We start from the raw sequence: 26,658 nt of genomic DNA, 5'->3' as shown, positions 1-26,658 counted from the left end.
AGGGGACCAGAGTAGGCAGGAAGAGAGAAGGGGGATGAGAATGGCGTGAGGAAGGGGGTGAGCGAGAGAGAAAGTGAGATGAGGGGATTCGATTACTCAATCACGGCCTGTCCATTACAATACTCACGCGGGGTTAAGTACCCCTCGGCCCAGCCTGGCCACACACACACTTACAGCTGGCTCGCGCACGCACTCAACGCTTGGCACGGCCAACTGGCAGTCACGCGGTGGTGCCTTGCACTGTCGTGGTGACATTCTCCCCTCCTTGAGAACGTTCTTCTTCCTCCGTTGCGTCGTCTTCCCAAATGCTTGCTTGCGGGTAACGCCGGCGGAGCACGTCGTAATCCTCCCAGGTGATCGTTGGAGGAACCGTGTCCCAGGCCACTTGAAGTTGAATCACTGGCGCGTTGCCCTTCTTCATCATTCTGCGGTCCAGTATTTCCACTGGTATGGTCTCCTTAGTGGACAGATCAGTGGTGACCGGGAGCTCGGAGAACACCGGACTGTAGTTTGGAGTGAATGGCTTCAACTGCGAGACGTGAAACACTGGATGGATTTTACTGTCAGTAGGGAGCTCCAGTTTGTATGCCGCAGGTCCGATCCTGGCGATGACGGAGAAAGGGCCAAAGAACTTGAACGCTAGCTTCAGACAGGGGCAGCTCGCCACAGACTTCTGTACATATGGTTGCAGCTTCAGAAGAACTTGCTCCCCGACCTGAAACGCCCGCTCCGTTCGATTCAGCTCTGCGAACTTCTTGTGCTTGACTTGCGCGCGTGCCAGATGTGCACGCAGGTTTTCCTGATGCAAAGACTAGTCCCACTGCTCACCGTCCGGCAAGGCTGGCTGGGATGCCGGCCAGGTGGCCATGCTCCCCTTGTTGGCTTCGACCCCATACAGAGCTTTGAAGGGAGAGCAAACCAACGAGGAGTGGAATGAGGAATTGTACCAGAACACTACAAGAAATATGTCAACTAGTGACCTTCTGTCGATGACCCTGGAAGAATTGGTCATAGATTTATGACCATTTCAGACCAATTGGTCAAAAGCTGTTCGGGGGGCTCCAAACCCTAAACTATAACGACCATTTTGGTCAGAAAGGTCGTAATTTCCTTACACGAAATGGTCATAAAGCAGATAGCACTGGTCCGCTGCCTTATTTCTAGCTGATCACGACCAATATAGATGGTCATAACCTTGTAAATTGTGGTGGGTTGCTATGACTAGGCGCCACCTCATCAGTTTTGCCTATGTGTCATGTCTATGTGGCAATTTTTGCCCCAGGTTGTGAAGCAACCTATATTTCTGTCAATCCCAAAAATCCCAAAAAATCTCATAAATTCTTTGGGTCATATCTTCGTCAAATATGTAAAAAAACCTTCCTTGCCTAGTTCAAAAATAATTCAACAATATTCATTTTCCTATATTGTTCAGAACAACACTTTGTGAAGGAAGTACCACTTTGGCATGTCCAAATAGTATCCATTTTCTACGGTGCTTTCCTATGCCCAAATAACCATCCTCCACCAAATGCCACCTCAATACATTGATTATTTTGGCACAGCTTCAACATTTGTATTAATGTCCAGTGTGGTACTTTGCAAAGCAAGTACCACCTAGGCTCCTCCTTTTGAGCTAAAAATTTGTGAAGACAGTCTTCTTAGTAACTGATCATCCTCAGCCAAAACTCACGCCCATTAGCCATATTCATTTCCCGTACCGCTAATCAAACACTTGGCTGCTAATTCATGTTTGAGCATCGATCGGTCTCCTCGTGAGAATCTTATGTTGTAATTTTCTTCCTAGCTCCTACCTGGGGAGTGCCCAACCCACTAGACATGCCTAGGCTGCCCAGAACACATTACAACGCCACGGTCACGCGGTGACCACGCGGCGGGCATGCGAGTTTATGCGCTCTAGAGTTGGGGGCCTCGGCCACCGCCCAAACCTCGACGTATCGCCACCAAACCATGTATTTATGATTAAATAGGTACTTATGTGCACAATATGAGATCATTTGAACAAACTATGCCATGAATGTGGCCATAAGATTGATCATTTGGCTTGAAAGTCATTGATCTCCACACGTGATAGCTCGTTTCCGAGAACACTTTTTTAAAATAATTGTCGTATTACAAGTTTGTTATTTTTCCTGGGAACTTGGCCACATATAATGACACAATGCGAAGGTTTCCCAATTTATTTTTTGAATTTTTTATGCCCGTTTCAAAATGCGGTCAAAACGGCGGGAATGACCGTTCCTAGCTAGTGGTTGAATCTTGGAATTTTTTTTGGTGTTTCTCTGACTAAATAGATACTTATGTACCTAGAAATGATTTTTGGAAAAAATAAAGAGCAAACTACAAGGCAGCTACAGTTCAAATTTGACCCGCTTCCACCCGAATCGGTGGAAATTTGTCTTTTTCTCGAGAGGTGGATCAAAACTTTTTACACCCAATCATTTTGTCAATTGTGCATTAAATATGGCCTAGTATTTTAGAAAAATGATTTGGTCCAATTTTGCAACAATTATTTGGGAGGTCCTTCACAAAAAAACCTCCTTTTGGGCACTCGAAAAATGGAAAATGGTTTTTTCGTCCAAAGAAAATGAAAACTTCCTTAGGCAACATTGTTTGCCATTCCAATATGCACCCTTGTGCATAATATGAGATTATTTGAACAAACTATGCCATGAATGTGGCCATAAGATTGATCATTTGGCTTGAAAGTCATTGATCTCCACACGTGATAACTCATTTCTGAAAACACTTTCTTAAAAATAATTGCCGTATTACAAGTTTGTTATTTTTCCTGGGAACTTGGCCACATATAATGACACAATGCGAAGGTTTCCCAATTTTTTGATTTTTTTAATTTTTTATGCCCGTTTCAAAATGCGGTCAAAACGACGGGAATGACCGTTCCTAGCTAGTGGTTGAATCTTGAATTTTTTTTGGTGTTTCTCTGATTAAATAGATACTTATGTACCTAGAAATGATTTTTGGAAAAAATAAAGAGCAAACTACAAGGCAACTACAATTCAAATTTGACCCGCTTCCAACTGAATCGGTGGAAATTTGTCTTTTTCACGAGAGGTGGATCAAAACTTTTTACACCCAACCATTTGGTCAATTGTGCATTAAATATGTCCTAGTATTTTATAAAAATGATTTGGTCCAATTTTGCAACAATTATTTGGGAGGTCCTTAAAAAACCTCCTTTTGGGCATTCGAAAAATGGAAAATTGTTTTTTGTCCAAAGAAAATGAAAACTTCCTTAGGCAACATTGTTTGCCATTCCAATATGCACCCTTGTGCACAATATGAGATCATTTGAACGAACTATGCCATGAATGTGGCCATAAAATTGATCATTTGACTTAAAAGCCATGAATCTTCACACATGATAGCTCATTTCCGATAACACTTTTTTAAAAGAATTGCCGTATTACAAGTTTATTATTTTTCCTGGTAACTTGGTCACATATAATGACATAATGCGAAGGTTTTCTAATTTTTTGATTTTTTTTGAATTTTTTATGCCCGTTTCAAAATGCGGTCAAAACGGCGGGCATGACCGTTCGTAGCTAGTGGTTGAATCTTGGAATTTTTTTGGCGTTTCTCTGATTAAAAAGATAGTCATGTACCTAGAAATGATTTTTGGAAAAAATAAAGAGCAAACTATGAGGCAGCTGGAGTTCAAATTTGACCCGCTTCCAGCTGAATCGGTGGAAATTTGTCTTTTTCATCAGAGGTGGATCAAGGCTTTTGACACCCAACCATTTAGTCAATTGTGCATTAAATATGTCCTAGTATTTTAGAAAATTGATTTGGTCCAATTTTACAACAAATATATGGTAGGTCCTTCATAAAAAAACTCATTTCGGGCACTCGAAAAATGGAAAATGAAATTTCCATGCAAAGAAAATGAAAACTTCCTTACACAACATTGTTTGGAATTCCTCCGTCCTCTCCCCCAACCCCGGCCGCCGGCAACCCCTCCCCTCCCCTTCTCTCCCACGGTCGCGGTCGGATCCACGCTCCCTCCTCGCTCATGACCTAGACCTAGCCGCATGGCACGACCATGGGCATGGTGGCGGCCAGATCCACCCCCCTCCCCCTCCCTCCCACCTCGATCCGCTGTCACCCCCACCGTCGACGACCCGCGACAGCGGCAGTGGGCTCGCGAGCCAGATCATAAGGACGTCCCCTTCCTCCCGATCTCATCGTGCTCCTCTCGATCCCGTCCACTTCCTCCCCACAGCGGAGCCTCAGTTTTGACCGCGTCTCGCTGCTGTGTGCAGAAGTCCGGGAGGCATGGGGCCGGGGGCGTGTTCCAGATCTGCGCCGACGGCCTGGGCACCATGGTGGAAGGCGAGGTCTTCACCACGGTGGAAGGAGGGCATCCAGGCCTGCCTCCAGTGCAAACCGCGTACAAGCATCACCTGGGCGTGAGCAGACCAGTTCCACGCCAACAAGATGAACCTGGGCGATGCTGACGCAGTACGACATCGAGGAGGTGCAGGAGCACTGCAACTACCTATGTGAGCACTCGATTCTTCTTCCTGATTCGATTTGGTGTTGATTTGATTGATTCCTGATGCATGATTCTTCTTCTTAGGTACTCTTCTGTTGATGAACTTCCTCCACACCTGCAGTGACAAGAAAATGATGAAGAAGTGGTTCTTCATCGACAAGACTGTGGGCTAAGAAAATCTCAGCTGAAAGAGAGACGACCACCGTACCTGCCTGAGAAAGATCCTGCCTACAGTGCATGGATGGTAAGATTTGCTTCATGATTCAGTTTTGGGTTAAGTAGTAAGCAGTAGTCTAGTTACAATGCCTCTTCTGAAGAAAGACTTACAGATATTCGTCTTGTGCTGCATGCCCATTGATGCATACCTGTTGTCAGTGCTATCCGTCTTGGCCTTGCATGTGGTATGCTTGCTAGTTCCTTCTACTGGCATCTCCATCTCTCACCACCGTTGCGTAGATAGATTAGCAGGATCAGCTCACTGGAGACTAGTAGAAAGCATACCGAGCTCACATTCTCAGATTTGTTGTGTGCACAAACAGATTCTACTTAAAAGCTCCCTGTAACCTTTTGTTTCATTGGTCAAACACGATAGCAGCGATGCCGAGGGAGCTCCCCTACACACGTATGCATTCTAATGGTCACATACACTAGATAGGAAGTGCGGCTTGACGCACCCCACCCGCCCAGCCACGTCCAACCTGGTATGCGACGTTTTTTATTCCATACGTTTATAAGATGAAAGGCAATAGTGTAACGGTTTAGTATGTTACAGCAAAAGTGCAAGGTTCAGTAGGTCACGACAATTTGTTTACAATATATATTACACAAGGCAACAAAAAAGGAATAACTACGCACAGTTTCTATAGGCAAAGTGTATAAGAACATGTGTTACACATAATTTTTATTGTCTAACATTTTTGTAGTTGCACAGGTCACATGTTACAGATAGATAACACTGGTAGAAAAAAGGCCTTTAGTCCCGGTTCGCAAAGGCCTTTAGTCCCGGCTGTGCAACCGGGACTAAATATGCGCGACTAAAGACCCCCCCCTTTAGTCGCGCCTCTTACGAACCGCGACTAAAGGCTTTAGTCCCGGTTCTCGTGGCTAACCGGGACTAAAGGCCCGTCCACGTGGGCGGCAGGGGTCCGTCGGGGCGGAGGACCTTTAGTCCCGGTTCTCGTGGCTAACCGGGACTAAAGGCCTCCTCCGCAGGTTTAGGGTTTTAGCCCCCCTAAACCTGGTTTCTTTTTAATTTGTAGTGTTTTATTTCTTTTATATTTTATTTTGTGTTTTATTTTAATTTTGATGAAGTTTCAGTACACATATTCTACGCTACTATATACATGCATATGAAATTTCAAACAAGAAGAATTCAAGAGGAATATATAATATATATTCAATCTCGGGTGACCATATACAACTTCGAACAAGTTTCCATACACAATTAGGATGGATGACCATATACAACTTCGAACAAGTTTCAATCTCGGGTATGCATATAAATTTCTTCGTCCTCGGTATAGTGTTCTCCTTTAGGATTGATGACTTCCCTCATGAAAAATCCTGCTAATTCATCTTGAATTGGTCGGAAGCGAGCTTCTGGACTAAGCCTCCTCCGCAAGTTATCCGTCGCGTTGCGCACGCTATCCGATGCCTTCCGCTCAGAGGTGTGTCTCCGGATGTTCTCACAAACATAGTATCCACATAGATTGGTCCCCGGTGGCTGCTTATCCACATTAACTAACCTTCTAAAATCTAGCTCATGTTTGAATTCACCGACAATTTCTTCTGAGAACCGTCTCCAAACCCTACAGGGCAAAGAAAATTAAATGAACAAGGGAGTTATTAGTTACTTGATATTAGGAAATGAACGAAAGAGACCGATCGATATAGAGCTCAAATGATTGAAAATAATTACTTTTGCAGCATTTTTCTCATGTCGGCCCAACGCTTTGGATCCGAATCCATAGAGTCCATGATTAGAACTCTGGTGGTGTGAAGTTCAATATTTAGCAGAATCCAGTGGAACCTGCGGACACGTTACATGCACAGTCATGCATAACTCATCGATTAGACATACCATGCATGGAGTAAACAAAAGAGAATGGGCACAAGAGAGAAACACTCACCCAAAATGGTAAGGAAATAGAATATGAATTTTGAGTTGATGCTTTCTAAGAAACTTGTACAAGTCTTTCTCCACGTCTTCGGGGTGATGTTGTAACACATGTCCATTAACGATATGTGGGTCAATGAACCCAACATCATGGATGTTTCTTATTTTGCATTCCCAAATCTTCAATCTGCATAATAGCGTACGCAACAATATAGTTAGGACTATATATATATATATATATATATATATATATATATATATATATATATATATATATATATATATATATATAGTGCAGGCAATGAAGAACGAGATGAGGTAGAAATAAATCACTTACAGAACGTAGCAACTCAGCATAGATTTGTCGAGGACGCGCAGATTGAACAGCTGGAACAATTCACTCATATGAACTTGTACAGAGTACCGTTTGGTGTGATGCTCCTCTGTAACATCCGCATAAACATATTCTTTGTCGGCCCATGTTATGAATTGCTTGTACCAACGTAGCAGATTTGGTATTATAGGAGCATACCACATCACCTTGGCGGGAACCCTCTTCCTGGGTTTCTCGCCCTCAACATCGTCACCAGGGTCATCGCCTCTGATCTTATAACGCAATGCAGTGCATACAGGGCATTCATTCAAATTCTCGTATTCACCGCGGTAGAGGATGCAGTCGTTAATGCATGCATGTATCTTCAGAACCTCTAAACCTAGAGGGCAGACAACCTTCTTTGCTTCGTACGTACTGGCGGGCAACTCGTTATTCTTCGGAAACATATTCTTCAACATTTTCAGCAAATTTTCAAATGATGAGTCACCTACACCTTCCTGTGCCTTCCATTTTAGCAAATCCAGTGTGCAGCCCAGCTTTTTCAGACTATTATCGCATCCTGGATACAACGAATTTTTGTGATCCTCTAACATGCGATCCAAATTCTCCCTATCCTTGTCAGTTTCGCAGCGTCTCCGTGCATCAGCAATGGTCCGACCAAGATCATCAGCGGGCTCATCATGTGCCTCTTCTTCACCTTCACCTAACCCTTCCCCACCTTCAGCATCATCCTCCATGAAAGTATCACCGAAATGATCATGATAGTTGTCATCGATATCATCCCCTTCTTCATCTTCTTCCATTCTAACCCCTCTTTCTCCATGCTTGGTCCAACAATTATAGCTTCGCATGAAACCGTGCCGAAGCAGGTGCATGTGAACGTCTCTTGAGGAGGAGTAACCCTTCTGATTCTTACAGACAGCACATGGACAGATAATAAAACCTTGCTGCTTGTTCGCATTTGCCACTACGAGGAAATCTTTCAAACCCGTAGTGAACTCGCCGGAGAGTCGGGGACCGTACATCCATTGCCGATTCATCTGCATTATTATTATATAAAGTATATAATTAACCATCATGCATTTGTTAAACTAACTAGCTACAAATAATACAAATTAAACAATGAACTACACACATGCATATTTTATCAATGACACATGAAAGGTTCAAGTTGCTAACCGCGATCGCGGAGGAAAAATAAATGAGAAAGCTCAAGTGTGGCTCGGACACTTCATATCATATTTGTTTCAGGCTCTCGGGCATTTCATCGAACACCTTGTGTGCATAGGAGGAACCAAAAGCAAACCCACCACCCCCTTCTGAATATTGTGAAGTGAGCTGAGTGAAGTGAAGTGAGCTGAGTCCTATATATAGGGATGGGCCTTTAGTCCCGGTTGGCCTGGCCAACCGCGACTAAAGGCCTTCGGGGACCTTTAGTCCCGGTTGGCCAGGCCAACCGGGACTAAAGCCCCTCCCGTCCGCCAGCTGGATGGGCCTTTAGTCCCGGTTGGCCTGGCCAACCGCGACTAAAGGCCTTCGGGGACCTTTAGTCCCGGTTGGCCAGGCCAACCGGGACTAAAGCCCCTCCCGTCCGCCAGCTGTCGACCGAGCGCGCTGGGCCCAGATAGTTGGTCACGGGTCTCCTCCCGAACCGCGACTAAAGACCCCTTTTGTCGCGGTTCGATTATTTTGGGGACTAATGGGGGCGTATGGAAGCCTCTTTTTCTACTAGTGTAAGGTGCACACATGATAGAACAAAAAAAAACTAATGAGCACACAAGCCTTTGTTTTCTCCCTAACAAATTGACTGCTTTACTTGCGATGATAGCATGCAGAACTTTGTGTTTGTTGATGGTGGAACTTGCACAAGTAACTCCACACTTAGTCCGACAAAATGATGGCGGCTTCCATGTATCCATGGAGCCGCCAGACCTGAGAAGTACAAAGAATGAAAACAGGAGTAAAACTGGAGATGTCATGAACATAAATTTGTCAAAAGTGCAGGATCAATGCACAATATTTATCAAACTGAAACGTGCTAATTGGTTTGGAAGTACAACATTCATTTGATTTTATGTGTAAAAAAGGAGTGCTTACATGATTAATGGTGGATGTAAGTGTGAAGGAGGCAATGTAACTACAATCATCTATGATGATGCCTTCACAACAATAAAAATACTCAGCAAGGCCTGGAGACTCACATAAGGGCATAATCTCCATAAAAAACTTGATTTTCAGTCGGAAGCATCAAAAACTCATATCAATGCATAATATAGTAATAGTGGTTTAGTGTAAAGCAACAATTTAGGGGCAAGCACAATATAGATATGATTCAATACAAAGTACTCCCTCCGTCCCAAAATAAGCGTCTCCCTAAGATTTTAAATTGGGTTAACCGGTTAAGCATCTTTTAAGTTGAATGATAGTATGATGCCAAACAGAACATGTTTGTTAGAATGCATATTGAATAATACAAACTGAATTTCAACTTGGACCATCCGATGTTAACACATATAATATTTTTCGACTTGCAATATAACTGTACCAAACCACAAGTGTTTTTTGATTTGGATATACATGGGACCAAAAAATGTAACTAAAACTGCAACATGATATGACAGCTACCACAACCAAAAAAAGAGCACGGGCATGCTCATGTTTAAATCGGAAAGAGAGAAAGAATAAAAAAAATTGACTGCGCCCATAACAAAGAGGGAACAGAAGAGAGGAGGAAGAGGGGTAAGGGACCTTCCATGGCGTCAGCTCTAGCCGGGGAGGGCCCGGGCAGACAGGCGAATCATGAGAAGGAGGCTCCTCTCTACCAGTGGAGAAGGAGCAGACCTCGAGAACCCTTCCTTAGTTCCTTTTGCTTTTGACGTCGTCCTGGTACAGATCAGACATAATTTAAATTCTCTTGCATAGAAATGCATCAGGTTCAATCTCCTTGAATGAGGAAAAGTACAGGTGCTATAGTACACAGCAGCCTTGATAGCCCTTGTGTAGAAAAAATAAAGTCTGCCATCTTCCAACAAAATATAAATTGCAATCCTACAGTTTTGACATGTGCATCGACATTAATGTTTGACTTAACCAAGTAGCAGCGCTACCCTTTCGACGCAGGTCCATTTATTTGATTTTTTGAAACAGTTTCGACACACTGCATGAATATTTCACATCACTATGCTAGTTGAATCGTGGAGTTGATGTCAATCAACGTAAGTGTTGTATATCAAAGTAAGTAAGCTGGCCATTAATAAAGCATGGAGCTAAAGTAGATCAAGTGGGCTACCTTAACGCCTTCTTGATTCCAACAGATCCTGTATCCATTTTGAGGCCATTAAGTAATGAATCAAACTCCTATAGTTATAGCGCAGCGTCAATCATAAAAAATGTAGACGCGGTATTTTAGTAAGTGCCAAATCATGATTCTTTATAGCTGCAAGTACCTCCAGCCAGCAAGCATGCGCGCAGCCAAATCGTGAATCTTTATCATCTGTACTTGCCAAAATATGTGAAACAAGGATGTTTTCAGTTAATTGAAGCTAGATATGGCATGCATCTTGGACGACTACCACACATACCATGCATCAAAGTATGAATTAGTATGAAACTGATCATTAACTTGGTCCGATTCCTTGGAAATCCTTTGAACGGCATATATATACTAAGAAAAAGCAACAAGTTTTACAATTCATTTTTCATCATCCGTGTAAAACGCGAGATGCATGCCAAGGAAGCCCAACAGCTAGCTAGTTTATACCAACAAAAATAAATCCTTGAGATGTAGGAATCAGGCTATTGAGTAGTTGGAAAAATCCATGAATGATGGATCCACAAACACTTGCAAGAGATTCTTTTCCTGATGGTCTCTTCAAGAGAGATTAACTTCACATCACCAGTGACATGTAATGTGGTATGTTCAACTACGTAGTAAGTATATTAGTGGTATTTTCTGTTGGAAATTTATCAGTCACTGCTTCATGTAGATTGACTTGAGTTTGCTTGAATCAAAAAGTGATTTAATGAATCATAAAGAGGAAACTAAACATCCAAACCAGTTTCGGTCAATCAGGGGATGTACATGTAGATTTGGGGGGTAGGAGGGGCAGTCGGGTAGCTCACCACGTACGCCGCTCGTAATCCCCATCACGTGCAGCCGTGCAGGAGAGGAGGCAGGGGCTGACCGTCCTTGCTCCTCTGGCCGCTCTCCATGGCTACGGTCCACTCCTGGGAGAAAAGAAGCACACGTGGGGCAGGCGCTTGGTGGTGGAGAAGCAGCCAGAGGTGGACCGGCCGCGGATGTGCTGCCGTGGTCGCTAGGACCTCTTTGCTGCACCTCCTGCAGACTTCTGGCGATGCCCTCGAGTCTACGTGTCTATGCCGGCGACGCCCTCGGTAGACTCGTGTGAGTGCTTTTTTACCCAACCTGAAGAAAAAAACATACCTAGCGGTGGCCTGGTTACACATTTCGTTTCACGCGGCCACGACAACCCCTGCCATTCGCAATAAAATTGATGGCCAGAGCACCGTATCCCTTTCCCCTTTTCTAGTCTCAGCCTTTTCTGTTAGTATCTCTCATCATCGGCTAGTCTGCTTCGCCACCTCCTGCAGACTTCTGGCGATGCCCTCGAGTCTACCGTGTCTATGCCGGCGACGCCCTCGGTAGACTCGTGTCGAGTGCTTTTTTACCCAACCTGAAAAAAGAACATACCTAGCGGTGGCCTGGTTACACATTTCATTTGGAATGGTGGGGCAACATCTATCAGCATGAAAAATTAATTATCAGCATTCTATCGTATGAAAGTAGGACCAATCGGAACATAATAAACCACATCTGAAGCTTGAAACTTTATACTTTCAAAGGAAAATTAACTCTTGGTAAAAGAGCAACACTCAATGGAGTAGGACCATTAAGCAAGCAAAACTATAGAGGCAAGCATCATGCAAAACTAAACCCCATGGTTACATAGCATGACATTTTGAATATTAATCAACTATACGTACACTCTAAAATTGTGCCAATTGATTCCCTCAATGATGATAACAGGATATGCACATATTTTAGAAATTAAGTAATTCCTTAATATTCAGAACATCAAATATTCAGAAACCATATAGGAATCCAATGAAAATTAAGAACTATGACAGTGACCAGAGACGCATTTTTAGGATGGTACGGAACACCGATATATCGACTCAAATTAGCATTACTACTAGAAAAGATAGCCATAATTCAGGAAAAAAACTTCAGACATCCAAATATACTTCAAAAAAAGAAACATAACATCCGTTGCGAGTGACCAGAAGAGAAAGACCGTGATATTTTAGTCGAGGAAGACCACTTAATAAAAAAGCTTGACATCTTAAGATCAATATCAGTGCAATTTGAGTAGAGCATTAACACCTAATCAAGTAATGGCCATTTATTAGCAACACCCTCTGCACCTAGCAACTACACAGCCATCAAGCTGAAGTGGCTATGGCAGGATTGTCATATGGTCCAAGTATGAATACCTGATCACATAATGGGCTTTTATTAACATGGCGTAACCTAAGGAATGCATGAACTCAAGAAAGAAATAAATAAACACAGAAAGCTCATAAGTTCAAGAAGAGGATGCATTTCCCTTCCGGTAAAACATATCAAGAGGCAATATGAATGATTGAAAGGACCTGCAAAATTTAAATGGAAGCACACCTTGGAAGATAGTAAAGTAGTGCCAGTAAAAAAATTGTAGCTTTTCACGGACAAGGAATAAGATTCACATCTACTGGATATCAGATGGGAACAAAATGGAGGAAAATAGCATATATTTGATTGGGGGGGGAGATTCTTACTGTCCTGAAGCCTAAATAATTACCAGCCACCACAAATCAATCAGATAACAAATTCATATTAATGACCTGTAAGAATAGAATGGAGGAAATCAAATACCAAAATTGGATTGTTGACCTACATGCAAGAAAAAACCTGGAGGCAATCAAATAACAAAACTGAAGTTGATTTCGATAATGTCACTAAATAAGTAAGTACTGACTGAAAAGAACAAAAAGTAGAAATTACCGGTAGCAGCAGTCTTATGTTGTAATGATTGGTTGCTTCAAGAAACCATCTCAGTTTGCAATTTGCACAAAACAGAGAACCCCACCTACATCAAACAATTATTCTGCAATGTTAAACCATGCCCAAGCACATGCTCGATGGCTAAATTTCCAAGTAACACATACATGGCAGCAAAATTCAAGAAAAAATGAACTATGCTCAATATCATAGGTAAATGTTTCAGTGAAAAGAAGATCCCCTGCAGGCATCTAATTATCATGGCACTGGCACTTTGCAAGAGATGGCAAATTCAGTCAAGTGGCTTTCAGGCCACTTCCATTCTCAAAATAAGAGGGAATCGAGTGCCATGAGAGAGAGAGGGGTGGGGGAGGGAGATGTGAACCTGGACGAAGTGGAGCAGCGTGGATCTCGAATCAAAGAGGACAGGCAACAGTGGTGGTCCTGCTACTGCTGGTGGCCGGTGATGGACGGAGTGTGTGGTCCTCGCCGTTTCCAGCGGGGGCGTGCCCGGGAGGTCGTCGGAGAGGGTGCGCATGGATCCGCCGTTCAGCGGGCGCCGCCGCCGAGCGGACCTTGACCCACCCCCCCCCCCTGCGCGCACTCCTCCTGCGGCGGCGAGAGAGTGAGTGGAGGAGACCTCTACCATCTTTGCGGCCGACACACCTCCTGTTGGGTCGTGAGGTACGGCGACGGCGCCACGGGCAGCTCGGCCACCTCGTCGTCTCCGTGGCCCGCGCTGCTCCTCCCCTGCCTGGTCCCGATGGGGAGGAGAAAGGAGGCACACAAGAGAGGTCGTGGCTTGGGGTGCAAAAAGGGGGGACGAAGGAGGAAGAACGCTGGAGTGCGCTGCGCTCTCACGTCGACGGTGGCGCGAGAGAGATGCGAGGGAGAGAGAGACGGGGGAGGAGAGAGAGATGACCTAGGTCTCTTGCGATTGGGGATGAAGCAACGAATTGGGGGAAACCGCGTGGCAAGGGGCTACACGAAATCCCATAAATGCCCTCAGCGGGGAACCGAAATTTCAGGCGGTGGCACGACCCCTGCGCCCAATTACACAAGCACATGCCACACCAACTTCCACTGTCGCTGACAGCCGCAGCCCACCAGGGATGAACCCCACAGGCCAGCGAGGCATGACCGTAATTCCGGATTAAGAAAAGTCAGTAAGAAAAATCGAATGAGACCTACTATTCATTGTAGCAGTGTCGTTTCTTGATCCGACGGCCGATATCATCTGAGGGCGAGATCGAACGGTCCAGAACAGATCTAAAAACTGATCCGACGTCCATGAATCTGGAGCGGTGAGGAGGCTGGGTGGCTCCCTGAATACCTATTCCGTGATGTATCTAGTTCTCCTCATAAAATATTTGCATGCATGACAAAGCTCCAACACGTACACTCTCATGCTTACTTAGATTAGAAGCATTCTGTACAAGACAAACTACTATATGCTAGTCTTACTTACACTGTGTGTGTTGGGCACTCTACTTTAATTTTCTAGCATGTTAAATTTAACATTCTGATATATTTGTTTGAAACAATAGTGTAGCATAACATATTTACTTCATTTTCTAAAACAGATAATACATATTGAATTATTCATATTAATCTAAAATAATAACCAAACAACTACAGGACAGTGGATTAGTAGCATGCATGTGTGACTTAGTTTTTGGTGTGTTTTGCTTGCAGGTCATTGTTGTGCAGGCCATCACGGGAAGGCGTGGGGGATTTGGCACAAGGCCGATGATCGAGTCTATGCTCTCTTGTGACGCCCGGATAATTAAGCTACAGTGATCCAACGCTAATGGTGCCACGTCACCACGGTTACTGCTGCTAATCATCGTTAGATCAAAACGGGTCCAAAATTCAAATTCAAAGTTTGGTAAATAATAAAAGTTTTCAAACATTAAAATACAAATGTTCGGTTTGTACTAAATATTACATAGATAAATATGGTGTAGTAAACACATTTTTATAAAATGCCTAAATAATTTAAAATGATTTAAAACAGGAAAGTAAATAAATAAAAGAAAAGGAAAAGCAGAAGAGAGAGAGAGAGAGAGAACCACCCCCCCCCCCCCGTGTCCCTCTGGACCTCAACTAGCCTGGCCGGCCCAGTCGGCCCAGCTCCCCGCACCGCACCCTTCCTTCCTGTTCCTCGGTCGCGTGCTGCTACAGGGCGCGGTCGCCACCGAACCCACCTCGTCGGCGCCGTCCCGAGGGGATAAGGCCGACAGCCGTGCCCCCTCGAGCTCCCCCCGCCCTCTCCCACTCGCCTCTCCCAGGTCTACTCCCCTCTCTCCATCCGCTCGCTCCTCGCCTCTCCCCTTCGTTCCCCATTGCCGCCGAGCACCGCCCTGCACCGCGGCCACCGACGCCCATTCCTCCCTCCGAGGTGTCCAGGAGGTCCGCGGTGGACTGCTTCTTCATCCTCGTCACCGGATCGATCCCGAGGAGCACCACCGTCGTCGCTCGCATCTTCTTCCCCAACTGCGGCCACCACTACGCCGCCGTTCGATCCGCCTCGAATCTGCAGCTACTAAACCCCCGAGGGCCATCGTGCGTGCCGCAAGGTGAGCCCCTCTTCCCCTTCCATCGCTCCCCCGGTCTCTTGCGCTCCCGCAGCCACCGCTTCCGCCAGGGCCGAGCTCAGCTCCGCCGCATAGCTCGTCGCCGTCGCCATGGGCATCGTCACGCTCGCCCGAGCACTCGAGAGTGCTCAGGCCACCTCGCCGCATCCGCCCGTGCCGCTAGGTCCCTTCCCCGTAGCCTCTAGCGCCGACCGCGTGTTTGCCCGAACTCCGGCGACCACCGCGGTGCGCCCCGCCATCGTTTTAGTGCGTTTCCGGCCAGGCCACCACCGCTGTTCGACACGCGCTGCTCCGCTCATTCGAACGCGCCCTCGCGCGCGCGAAACGGTTGCCCGTAGGCGAAATCCGACGAGGTCCGAGGCCCTCCGCCGTGTTTGGCGTCACCGGCAACGTGCCGCCGGCCGCCGCTGACGTGGCACACCTGGGGCCGCCCCTGGGTCACTGCCAGCGGGCCCCGCGGGCCCCATTGACTGGGTTGACCCAGTCAACGTGCCGACTGGGCGTCTCTGTGACGCTGACATGCGGGCCCCGCCGCTTAATCTTCTAATTAAACATTTTATTAAGTAAAACTAATTAGTTTAGTTAATTAGTCCATGACAGGCGGGACCTACCTGCTAAATAACTCTATTTAGTTAGTTTTAAAACTCTGTTAACTCTCTGTCTATGACATGTGGGCCCCGCTGGACCCACATGTCAGTTTTGACCTCGTCAGCAAGTCTGTTGACTGCTGACATCATCCCCACGCAATGCTGACATCATAATTCCTTTTCTGTTAATATTAATAATTCCAGAATATTGTTTAAACTTTGAAAATTCATAGTAATTAAACCGTAACTCCGATGAAAATGTTTTCTACATGAAAGTTGCTCAGAAAAATCCAACGAATCCGGATACGCGGTCCGTTCATCTGTCACATGCCCCTAGCATGCTGAAAATGGAACATTCCCCCTCCGGTCATCTATTTGATACAGGTCCGGAACCGGGAATGCATTCCCGATTGAATTCCCCCTTCACCTTTATCGTGTAGCCATACGTTAGGTCACATCCGGCACATCTTATTGCCATGTTATGCTTTGTGGTGCTATGTTTGCTTTATATTTACTGTTTTCCCCCTCTTCTCTCTGGTAGACCCCCGAGACTGATGCTGCCCCTGTGATCGACTACGTCACCGACGACCCCTCTTTGCCAGAGCAACCAGGCAAGCCTCCCCTTGATCACCAGATATCGTCTATTCTTCTCTATACAGCTTGCATTAGAGTAGTGTAGCATGTTACTGCTTTCGGTTAATCCTATTCTGCTGCATAGCCTGTCATTGTTGCTACAGTTGTTACCCTTACCTGCTATCCTACTGCTTAGTATAGGATGCTAGTGTTCCATCAATGGCCCTACACTCTTGTCCGTCTGCCATGCTATACTACTGGGCCGTGATCACTTCGGGAGGTGATCACGGGTATATACTATATACTTTATATACATGACACATGTGGTGACTAAAGTCGGGTCAGCTCGTTGAGTACCCGCAAGTGATTCTGATGAGGGGGCTGAAAGGACAGGTGGCTCCATCCCGGTAGAGGTGGGCCTGGGTTCCTGACGGCCCCCGACTGTTACTTTGTGGCGGAGCGGCAGGGCAGGTTGAGACCACCTAGGAGAGAGGTGGGCCTGGCCCTGGTCGGCGTCCGCGGTTACTTCAAAATAACACGCTTAACGAGTTCTTGGTATTTGATCTGAGTCTGGCCATTTGGTCTATATGCACTAACCAACTACGCGGGAACAGTTATGGGGACTCGACGTCGTGGTATCAGCCGAAGCCTTCGTGACGTCAGCGACTGAGCGACGCGCGCCGGATTGGACTGGAACGCCTGTAGGCTAGGTCTGCTTCCGGCCGCGTTCGCAACGTGCAGATGTGCAATGGGCGATGGGCCCAGACCCCTGCGCCATAGGATTTAGACCGGCGTGCTGACCTCTCTGTTGTGCCTAGGTGGGGCTGTGATGTGTTGATCTTCCGAGGCCGGGCATGACCCAGGAAAGTGTGTCCGGCCAAATGGGATCAAGCGTGTTGGGTTATGTGGTGCACCCCTGCAGGGAAGTTTATCTATTCGAATAGCCGTGTCCCTCGGTAAAAGGATGACCCGGAGTTGTACCTTGACCTTATGACAACTAGAACCGGATACTTAATAAAACACACCCTTCCAAGTGTCAGATACAACCCGGTGATCGCTCTCTAACAGGGCGACGAGGAGGGGATAGGATTATGCTATGCGATGCTACTTGGTGAACTTACCATCTACTCTCTTCTACATGTTGCAAGATGGAGGTGGCCAGAAGCGTAGTCTTCGACAGGATTAGCTATCCCCCTCTTATTCTGGCATTCTGCAGTTCAGTCCACCGATATGGCCCTTTACACATATACCCATGCATATGTAGTGTAGCTCCTTGCTTGCGAGTACTTTGGATGAGTACTCATGGTTGCTTTTCTTCCTCTTTTCCCCTTTCTATACCTGGTTGTCGCAACCAGATGCTGGAGTCCAGGAGCTAGAGATCCCGAGGATGATTCTACATGGAGTTCGGCTTCGAGGAGTAGTTAGGAGGTCCCAGGCAGGAGGCCTTGCCTTTTCGATCATTGCTACTTTTGTGCTAGCCTTCTTAAGGCAAACTTGTTTAACTTATGTCTGTACTCAGATATTGTTGCTTCCGCTGACTCGTCTATGATCGAGCACTTGTATTCGAGCCTCGAGGCCCCTGGCTTGTATTATGATGCTTGTATGACTTATTTATGATTTAGAGTTGTGTTGTGATATCTTCCCGTGAGTCCCTGATCGTGATCGTACACGTTTGCATGCATGATTAGTGTACGATTGAATCGGGGGCGTCACAAGTTGGTATCAGAGCCAACTGCCTGTAGGAATCCCCCTTCCACACTCCTTGGCCGAAGTCGAGTCTAGACATTGCAAAGCCTTTTACTAACTTGGCTGTGTGGCTTACGGGCCCACGTCGCCATTGGGTGGTATTAGGATCTTTTACTCCTCGACCTTTACTCTGGGACTCTGATCTCTCTTCTATTCGGGTTAAATGATTTTGCTAACTCTAACACTAGGTTCTCGTAACTACTTCCTCCCGGAGAGCCCTCACTCGAGATGATTGCTTGATGCACCGAAGGATCCCGAAGATACTCTGCGATGTTCTCTCGAGACTTTGTGCCATCGCTTTTGCAATTCCCTTCCATCGATAAACCCCTATGGATAACCACGTACACTTGTCCTTCATACAATCATTTTCCGTTGATCTTGTTATTACAAGATACCCCGAAATTCTCTCTATTGTTCTGAAAATCCTTTGGGATACTGCCTTGCAGTTCTTTGCCACAGGATTACCCCTACGGGCAATTCCTCGCTCTTACCGAGTATCCGCTCATCCCCAGTTGTTCATGTGTTTCACATAAGTCTTCGAAATACTTTTCGATCTTTCGAAAATCCTCTACAGCCTGTTATTCTAGAAATTCTTGCCTGCTTGCATTATGTTTAATTCCATATGACTAGTAGTCCTGGATAACATCCCTTGTCTTAGTCATTTTGAGCCTAGTGATTCAAGGTGCGTACGCATGTAGTCATCAGGGTATCCTTTTTAAAATCATCTTTCCGACTCAGACGTCATTCCAGACATGAGTTGTTTCTCGGCAATTCAAACCTTTATTGATTGTCCAACTAAGTGTTTTCAACTTATCCATCCTTGATCAGAGCGTGTGCTTCTGATCCTTCGTTTTGGAAACCATAATTTCTTTCTATTTAAGCATCAGACTAATCAGGTGATTATTGAATCTGATGCCTCTGCATTCTTTCTTCCTCTGAGTGAGAACCGATACTCACATCAGCTCCGTTGTGGCTCGCCCGATCCATTGTTGGATTGTCATCCAACAGTGTCCTTCATATTCAATCACCTTGTGAGTTCTTCCCCTGATACATAGTACCGTTGGTAAATTGCATCCTCTGCTTGGCCAACCATGCTCTACTTTCGAGCTTGTGTATTTACTATTGAGACTTGTGGTATATGTTACTAAGATGCCCGACGGGTTGAGCCTATGCCTTCCCCTAATCCGTGAGAACCCGAAAGTTTTCACAAGTCATACTCTTCCGGTGTTCTACCAGATAAAATTCCAACACTACAGTTATATTAAAGCGAGAGGTGAATGAAATTATATGCATTAAAGAAGTGGGAGTCGACCTTAAACTTTGTGTTCATGCCCATGAAAATGATGTAGACTGTCTCGAAAGCTTCTTGCAAAATGATTATCCAGCTGTATGATTCTTTCGGTATTCTTGAAATTGATTCCTTACAGTTATGGTTCCGACCATGCTGTCCTGAACTAATGTATCTGATGGGAATCCATTCCAGTGCCTCGTCTATTTTTGGCAATGTTGAAGTATCTACTGTCATAGGTCAATGACCCGGTGATACTTCTATCATGTTCTACCTTCGAGTATTACCCCCTGGTACCTCGAAGATGTCTCGCCATTGCACCACATCTTACTAACTTTGTTGAAGTAATGTCTTTCCTTGTCGTAATCACTCTATGTGTTCTGGGTTGTTGTCAACCGAGGACACCGACTAGTGAAATCATTCCGCACTACAAATCAAATACCCCTAGTATTTTTACTAGGAAATTCTGAACTCAATCTGGTCATTCCTAGACTATCGGCTGCATCCTGGTCTTGCTATCTTTTACTGTGCTACCTCGTCCTTCTCTGGTGCATGAATTCTTCAGTGTGTGAGCACGGCTTACGTCGAGCTTTCAACATCATGTTGCTTGTCTTGAAAGGCAACCTTGGTTCCGAGCTTGCATCTTATATATTGATCCTATAACTTGCCACTTCGTCATTTCCTTGCTTGTTGCCGTTGTTGTTTGATTGCATCCCCTTGAAACCTCCCGGCAAATGTGTCGGATCACCTTCAACACTTTGACTTCTTCCGAGATGTCAACTGTGTTCATGATGAGAAATAACCTCCTCGCCCTCGATGATTTTTATTATCATCGACAACACCCTTGACTTCCTTTCATCGCGAACTTGTCCACATTATGAATACAACTTGCTCTCCAGCTAGTGTTGTGCTCTGCCTTGAAGTATTGTTGTCTTTTATGTCGAGAATGTTGTAGGGATTGCTCCACTCTTAGAAATTCTCGGTATGATGATACTTCTCACCATCACCATTCTTCCTTGGTCTCCGTGTTGTTTTTTTAACTGGGATACCAATATGCTAACGATGCTTCTTGAGTTCTGAACTTCTAGAAACCCTATTGCTTTGAAGTTAACGATCGACAGTTCGTCCTTAGACTATTGGTTATTGAATCGTCACTCTAACAATGATCTTGCTGCCTAAGGTCATATTTCGGTTAGACCTTTCAACTAATGATTGATGGTGTATGTTTTCCTCGAGCATACAACATTATATCATTTGAATTGACAAGTGTCATCTTCTTGTTCACATTATTGTGGAAATCCATCTTTTGGAAATCTCAATAGATTGTCGCTGAGTCAATCAGTCACCTCCTCACCTCTCCTTGATTTAATGACGAACCCTTGTCTCAGAACTTGCTTCCATAGTTCGTTTCCCGAGAATCTTACAATGTCATCTCGTCATTCTCAGGCATCCCGAGTTTGAGGTATCCCGACACCAATTAGATCTGAACCTCAATCAGATATGATGGTGGGAACATATTTCCAAGAGTAATAGCAATGGTCTTTATATGACCCGGTAAGGTGATATCGTGCCTAGCACACCTGGCCGGAGGACCTATTGTTACCATTTCCTTTTTAGCAAGGCTATCCTTTCATCCATGAGGAAATTGTAAGACTTATTCTACAAGCGGTTCCTGATGGATCCTTTGTGTTTCTAAAGTCTGATCTTCACCTAATAACCATGTCAAGGCTATCTCGATGCATGTCTATGGTACTCCGATTTTCAACAGGAACATTTGAAGTCCGATGCTAAATGTTTCCTGCTCAATTATCCAAACACCGTTGTATGGGTAATGTCATGAAAATTCTCTCCCCTACCTAAAGGGTTTTCTACATTATACCCTGCCACGGATAGCATGCTCTGCTTGTCCTTGGGAAGGATATATCCCTGAAATATGTGTTTAAACACATTTTCCTTTCCATTGTTCTTTTTAATCTGATGATCACCTTTTCCTTTCCATTGTTTTGTTTAACCTGTCTTGTGAATTGTATGATCTAAGCAGTAATAATCCACTGCTTATGTAAACACCTTGGTGTACAACTCTGTCAGTGAGACCCTGTTCCTACTATTGATGACATTCCGGTAACCATCGATGGACGAGAACTTTGCCTATTGGTCCGCCTCATTTCAACGAGCAGGAAAATGGTTCTCTTCGTCCCACGCCCTTGGTACCAAACTTTGTTGCCAACATAATTGACAGGCTATTCTCTGACCTACCTTGCTATCATGGTCGTGCAAGATGTTAGCACCTTTCTACTTTTAACTCACATGGTGGGCCCATAACCCACAGTTCCACAGGATCGAAACCTGACTCTCCTGTACATCCCTGTCTTCCAAAATTGATCCTCACGCTTGGCTTCGTATGTAATTCACGAGCCACCTTATTGTGATATGTTCTGCTACCAGACGCAATACTTACTCTCGCTACTCTTAACCCCTTTCTCACTCTGGTTCAGACTTCGAGCAACTATCTATCCGCTGGGAACCTCTTATTGTACCTTCGTACCTTACTCTCGATGTATTTTATATGTTCAACTCGAGAGATAATCTTATGCTCATTCATGGGTTAACCCCAGATTGTTTTCCCTCATAAGCATTTTGTCGTAGCCAAGCTGCCCCTTACCTATTCGTAAGTACGTTGGAGATCCCGAAGAAAGGATGACGACTTGATCATGGTGACTTGAAGCAGAGAATTGAAGACGTCAACGAAAGGGATCAACCTCTTCGAAAGGGCAGCCAAGACCGAGAAGACTCGTTAGGTCTTCGCTACCAACACTCCCCCCCCCTACTCCACCGCTTAAATCTCGGGACGAGATTTCTTGTAGTGGAGGAGAATTGTGACGCCCGGATAATTAAGCTACAGTGATCCCACACTAATGGTGCCACGTCACCACGGTTACTGCTGCTAATCTATCGTTAGATCAAAACTGGTCCAAAATTCAAATTCAAAGTTTGGTAAATAATAAAAGTTTTCAAACATTAAAATAAAAATGTTCGGTTTGTACTAAATATTACATAGATAAATATGGTGTAGTAAACACATTTTTATAAAATGCCTAGATAATTTAAATAATTTAAAACAGAAAAGTAAATAAAAGAAAAGGAAAAGCAGAAGAGAGAGAGAGAGAACCCCCCCCCCCCCCGTGTCCCTCTGGACCTCAACCAGCCTGGCCGGCCCAGTCGGCCCAGCTCCCCGCATCGCACCCTTCCTTCCTGTTCCTCGGTCGCGCGCCGCTACAGGGCGCGGTCGCCACCGAACCCACCTCGTCGGTGCCGTCCCGAGGGGATAAGGCCGACAGTCGTGCCCCCTCGAGCTCCCCCCGCCCTCTCCCACTCGCCTCTCCCAGATCCACTCCCCTCTCTCCATCTGCTCGCTCCTCGCCTCTCCCCTTCGATCCCCATCGCCACCGAGCGCCATCGCCGCCGAGCACCGCGCTGCACCGCGGCCACCGACGCCCATTCCTCCCTCCGAGGTGTCCAGGAGGTCCGCGGTGGACTGCTTCTTCATCCTCGTCACCGGATCGATCCCGAGGAGCGCCACTGTCGTCGCTCGCATCTTCTTCCCCAACTGCGGCCACCGCTACGCCGCCGTTCGATCCGCCTCGAATCTGCAGCTACTAAACCCCCGAGGGCCATCGTGCGTGCCGCAAGGTGAGCCCCTCTTCCCCTTCCATCGCTCCCCCGGCCTCTTGCGCTCCCGCAGCCACCGCGTCCGCCAGGGCCGAGCTCAGCTCCGCCGCATAGCTCGCCGCCATCGCCATGGGCATCGTCACGCTCGCCCGAGCACTCGAGAGTGCTCAGGCCACCTGTGACACCCAAAATGTTATTTGGCTTTTTCAAAAACTTTTCCTTGTTTTGAGGGAGGTGATTTGAACTTTTCTTCTAAAAGAACCCTCCCTCTCAACATATTTTCTTTTATGACTAGTGCTTCATTTTTTTGGATTCACTCAAAACTTGAATTTGGTCTTGGAGGTTTTCCTCTTTTATTTGGACTCAAACCAAAATGTTTTTCTCTTGGGAAAATGCCTTTTGAAAATTTCTGGGATAAGGCCCTATAGCTTTTGGAATGATCCTTTGCCACTTTCAAAAATTCCTCTTGCCATGACCCAAGGGTAAATCCCCTCCCTTAAACCTTCCCTCATCTTTGGATCATGATTGGCATCTAATCCAGCAAGTTGAACCTCCCCATGTGATTATTTTCCATTTAAATCTTATCAAAACAATTTCTGTCTTCTATTCTAGCCCTTGGAGATTTACAAAGGAGCTACCATTTCTGTTTTGATTTTTGCCCCCAAACCATTTTCCCTTCCTAGTCCCCTGAACCCTCAACCAAGATCCATGAAGATCCACTGGTCTTCAGTTCAAATTTTTCAAACTATACTTACTGCAAGTTTGGACCAGATTTGTCAAATTTGGTGAAATTCATTAAAATCCTTCTGCAAAAATTCTGGGAAAAATCAGGCAACCTCTGGGTGCATTGAGAGGTCACCTCACCAAGTCCCAGCCCCAGGAAAAATTTTCTTCATGCCAAATCATTCTATCGAACACCTGCAGAGCATTGTCAAAATCATGTTCAGTAAAATTCAGAGAACAGTTCAGTGATCTACTATCGTTTTCTTCAGAAACTGTTCTCGATCTCGACAGTGCCGCGTTGGCGCCTTGCTCCCCGTCCCCTCCCCCTTGTCCCTGCACCGCACGAGCGCCTGGACGCTTGCGGACGTCGGCGACGAGCTGGAGGAGGTGCGCCGCCCCGTGACCGACGCCAGCGGCGGCTTTGCGGCCGCCAGAGAGAGGCGCGGCGCAGACGGCGCCACCCAGCGCCGCCCAAGCCACCGGAGGTCGCCGCGTGGTCTTCCACTCCCCAGAACGCGCTGCCACTCTCGTCATGAACCGCTGGGCGCGGAGCGCGCTCTCTGCCGCCGTCGTGCCCGTGCGGCCACCCCACCGTGGACCAGCGCCATTACGCCAAGCCCGACCCAGTTTAGAAGTGGAATGGCACCAGTAAACCTCCCTGATGCTGCTTGGCCACTCAAACCCCATGCTCAACCACTGCCTCGCCGTAATCGCTCGCCGGAGATTTCCCGTTCATGGCCATCCCCTCGAATCGCCTATAAATAGAGGCCCCGAGCTCGAACTCGAACCCACACCATCTCTGCACTCCACCTAGACCGCGCCAAGCCACTGGAAGAGCCCCGGGGGAGCCTTCTTCCCCAGCTCCGGCCGCCGCGACCCGCCACGGGATCCAGCTCGATTCGCTCCCGTGCGTGCACCTCTGCCTCCCATCTCTTGCCAGTAGCTTCCCTATGCGTCCACTCTCCTGACCCGCGCTTCGATTCGGAGTTTGCAGCACCCACCGGAGTTCTCCACCATCACCCGAGCCGCCGTCCGCCGGAGATAGTGTCGCCGTCGACGTGGTGCTCTCCGTCGGTCGAGTCCACCACCCACCGACGCGGAAGGACACGCTGAAGCTCTTGGTACACTCCGATCTCCCTGTCTCGCCGTGGTTCGACGCCGGCGACCACCGCAGTCTTCGGGCGCCCGCGAACTTTTTAAACCTGACATGTGGACCCCCCCCTGTCAGCCTCTGTTCTCTACTCCCTCGAAACGTTTTCTGTTGGCGCCTTTGGGCAAATATGTTTTCGCTTTGAGCTTGCGCGTTTCTTTCAGAAGCGTTTTCTGTTTTCTCAGTTAAGCCCCTGGAACTTCTCTGTTTCATTACAGATGAGTCCCTAGACAGAAACCTTTACAACTTTTTAATAAAAAATGATTTTTGAGTGATTCTTTTTCTGACAGTCTTAAAATTTTATCTAGTTTTTTTATGGGATTTATTTGGAAAAAATTTGGAAAGATTTTTATGCACGCGTTGGTTTTCACGTTAGTGCCCGTTTTCGTTATGACGTAGGTTCCGGAAGAGGTGACGGAGCCGCGAACTTCGCCGAGCTAGACTCCGACTTCTCCGAACCAGGCAAGCATGTTTGAACCTTTGATATGATAGGTGTTTTGCATGTTTGCGTGAGAGGTTGTGCGTGGCATATGAGTATCGGTGAGTACCTCATTGCTTGTGAGGCAACTACCCGCGTGCTACAAAGTTGCGATGATCTCTGATGAGAGATGGTCTAACCATGTGGTGACATGGAGGGCAGCAAGGTGGTACTGTTGTAGCATGCCAGCCTTGTGTCATCCGACAAATTCCGACGTTAACGTGGACGGAGTCACGTTATCGTTCTTCCCCCCTTCCGTGCTACCACACGTTTTCTGCCAGAATGCGGTTTAGTAAGTTGGTAACCTCTTTCTGTGTACACACCAAACAGAGGGGCCGGGATGATGGTTCCATGGCCCTGGATTAAAGCCAGTCATCCGGTCAGGGGGCATGGGTGTTTCCGGTTGGGACCGAGAGGGGGGCACCCCTTAGAGCGCGCGTATAGAAATTTGATCCCATGCTACGCGAGGTTGTAGCCTCCCCGTCTCAAGGTTTTTCTTGAACGTTGCCGAGAGTGATTCCTGGCTTCGGAAATGTTGAATGGGTGTGTACTGGTTAGATGTGTTTCTTCCAAAACACCATAGACGGAACTAGTCCCCGTGACTACTGAAATCCGTTGGCTGTGGTTAAAGTACAAACTCTACAGAGCCAAATCCTTCCGAGTCATCGTATCCATAGTCAAGTATCGTGATCAGCGTATCCATGTCTATGTCATAACCCCGTGGTATATTCCTCGTTCTGGTAAGCAAGCTTGAGTAGTAGACTTGGCTGAACGTTATTCCTGTGGATGGACTAACCCTGTT

General features: G+C 46.3%; 1 protein-coding gene and 2 long non-coding RNA genes across 4 annotated transcripts; 1 reads left to right on the top strand and 2 right to left on the bottom strand.

Annotated features, from left to right (window-relative positions):
- Positions 1 to 220: 220 nt before the first annotated feature.
- On the bottom strand, positions 221 to 868 carry LOC141026946 (uncharacterized). The gene is made up of 2 exons (XM_073503837.1): positions 829 to 868; positions 221 to 765 (listed from the first exon to the last, which is right to left on the bottom strand). The coding sequence occupies exons 1-2, from the start codon at positions 866 to 868 to the stop codon at positions 221 to 223; spliced, it is 585 nt and encodes a 194-aa protein (XP_073359938.1).
- A 3,070-nt stretch (positions 869 to 3,938) lies between these two features.
- Positions 3,939 to 14,928, top strand: LOC109754191 (uncharacterized). Of its 2 annotated transcripts, none has more exons than XR_002230637.4 (3): positions 3,939 to 4,541; positions 4,619 to 4,778; positions 14,741 to 14,928. It is a non-coding gene; the product is annotated as an uncharacterized lncRNA (long non-coding RNA). The 2 variants fall into 2 exon arrangements; XR_012189993.1 differs by lacking the exon at positions 14,741 to 14,928 and adding an exon at positions 4,910 to 5,336.
- On the bottom strand, positions 9,467 to 13,209 carry LOC120969858 (uncharacterized). Its single transcript, XR_005764317.2, has 4 exons — positions 11,587 to 13,209; positions 10,431 to 11,320; positions 10,274 to 10,341; positions 9,467 to 9,867 (listed from the first exon to the last, which is right to left on the bottom strand). It is a non-coding gene; the product is annotated as an uncharacterized lncRNA (long non-coding RNA).
- Positions 14,929 to 26,658: the final 11,730 nt, after the last annotated feature.

This window comes from Aegilops tauschii, chromosome 7 (genome assembly GCF_002575655.3).
Source record: "Aegilops tauschii subsp. strangulata cultivar AL8/78 chromosome 7, Aet v6.0, whole genome shotgun sequence".
Classification (NCBI taxonomy): Eukaryota; Viridiplantae; Streptophyta; class Magnoliopsida; order Poales; family Poaceae; genus Aegilops; species Aegilops tauschii.
This window is presented reverse-complemented; position numbering and strand designations above follow the sequence as displayed.

Bases quoted from the DNA above. Each gene is read 5' to 3' on its own strand.
- LOC141026946 (XM_073503837.1), bottom strand. From the start codon at position 868: ATGGCCACCTGGCCGGCATCCCAGCCAGCCTTGCCGGACG. The intron at 766-828 runs GTGAGCAGTGGG...CACGCGCGCAAG, and splicing joins CCAGCCAGCCTTGCCGGACG to TCAAGCACAAGAAGTTCGCA.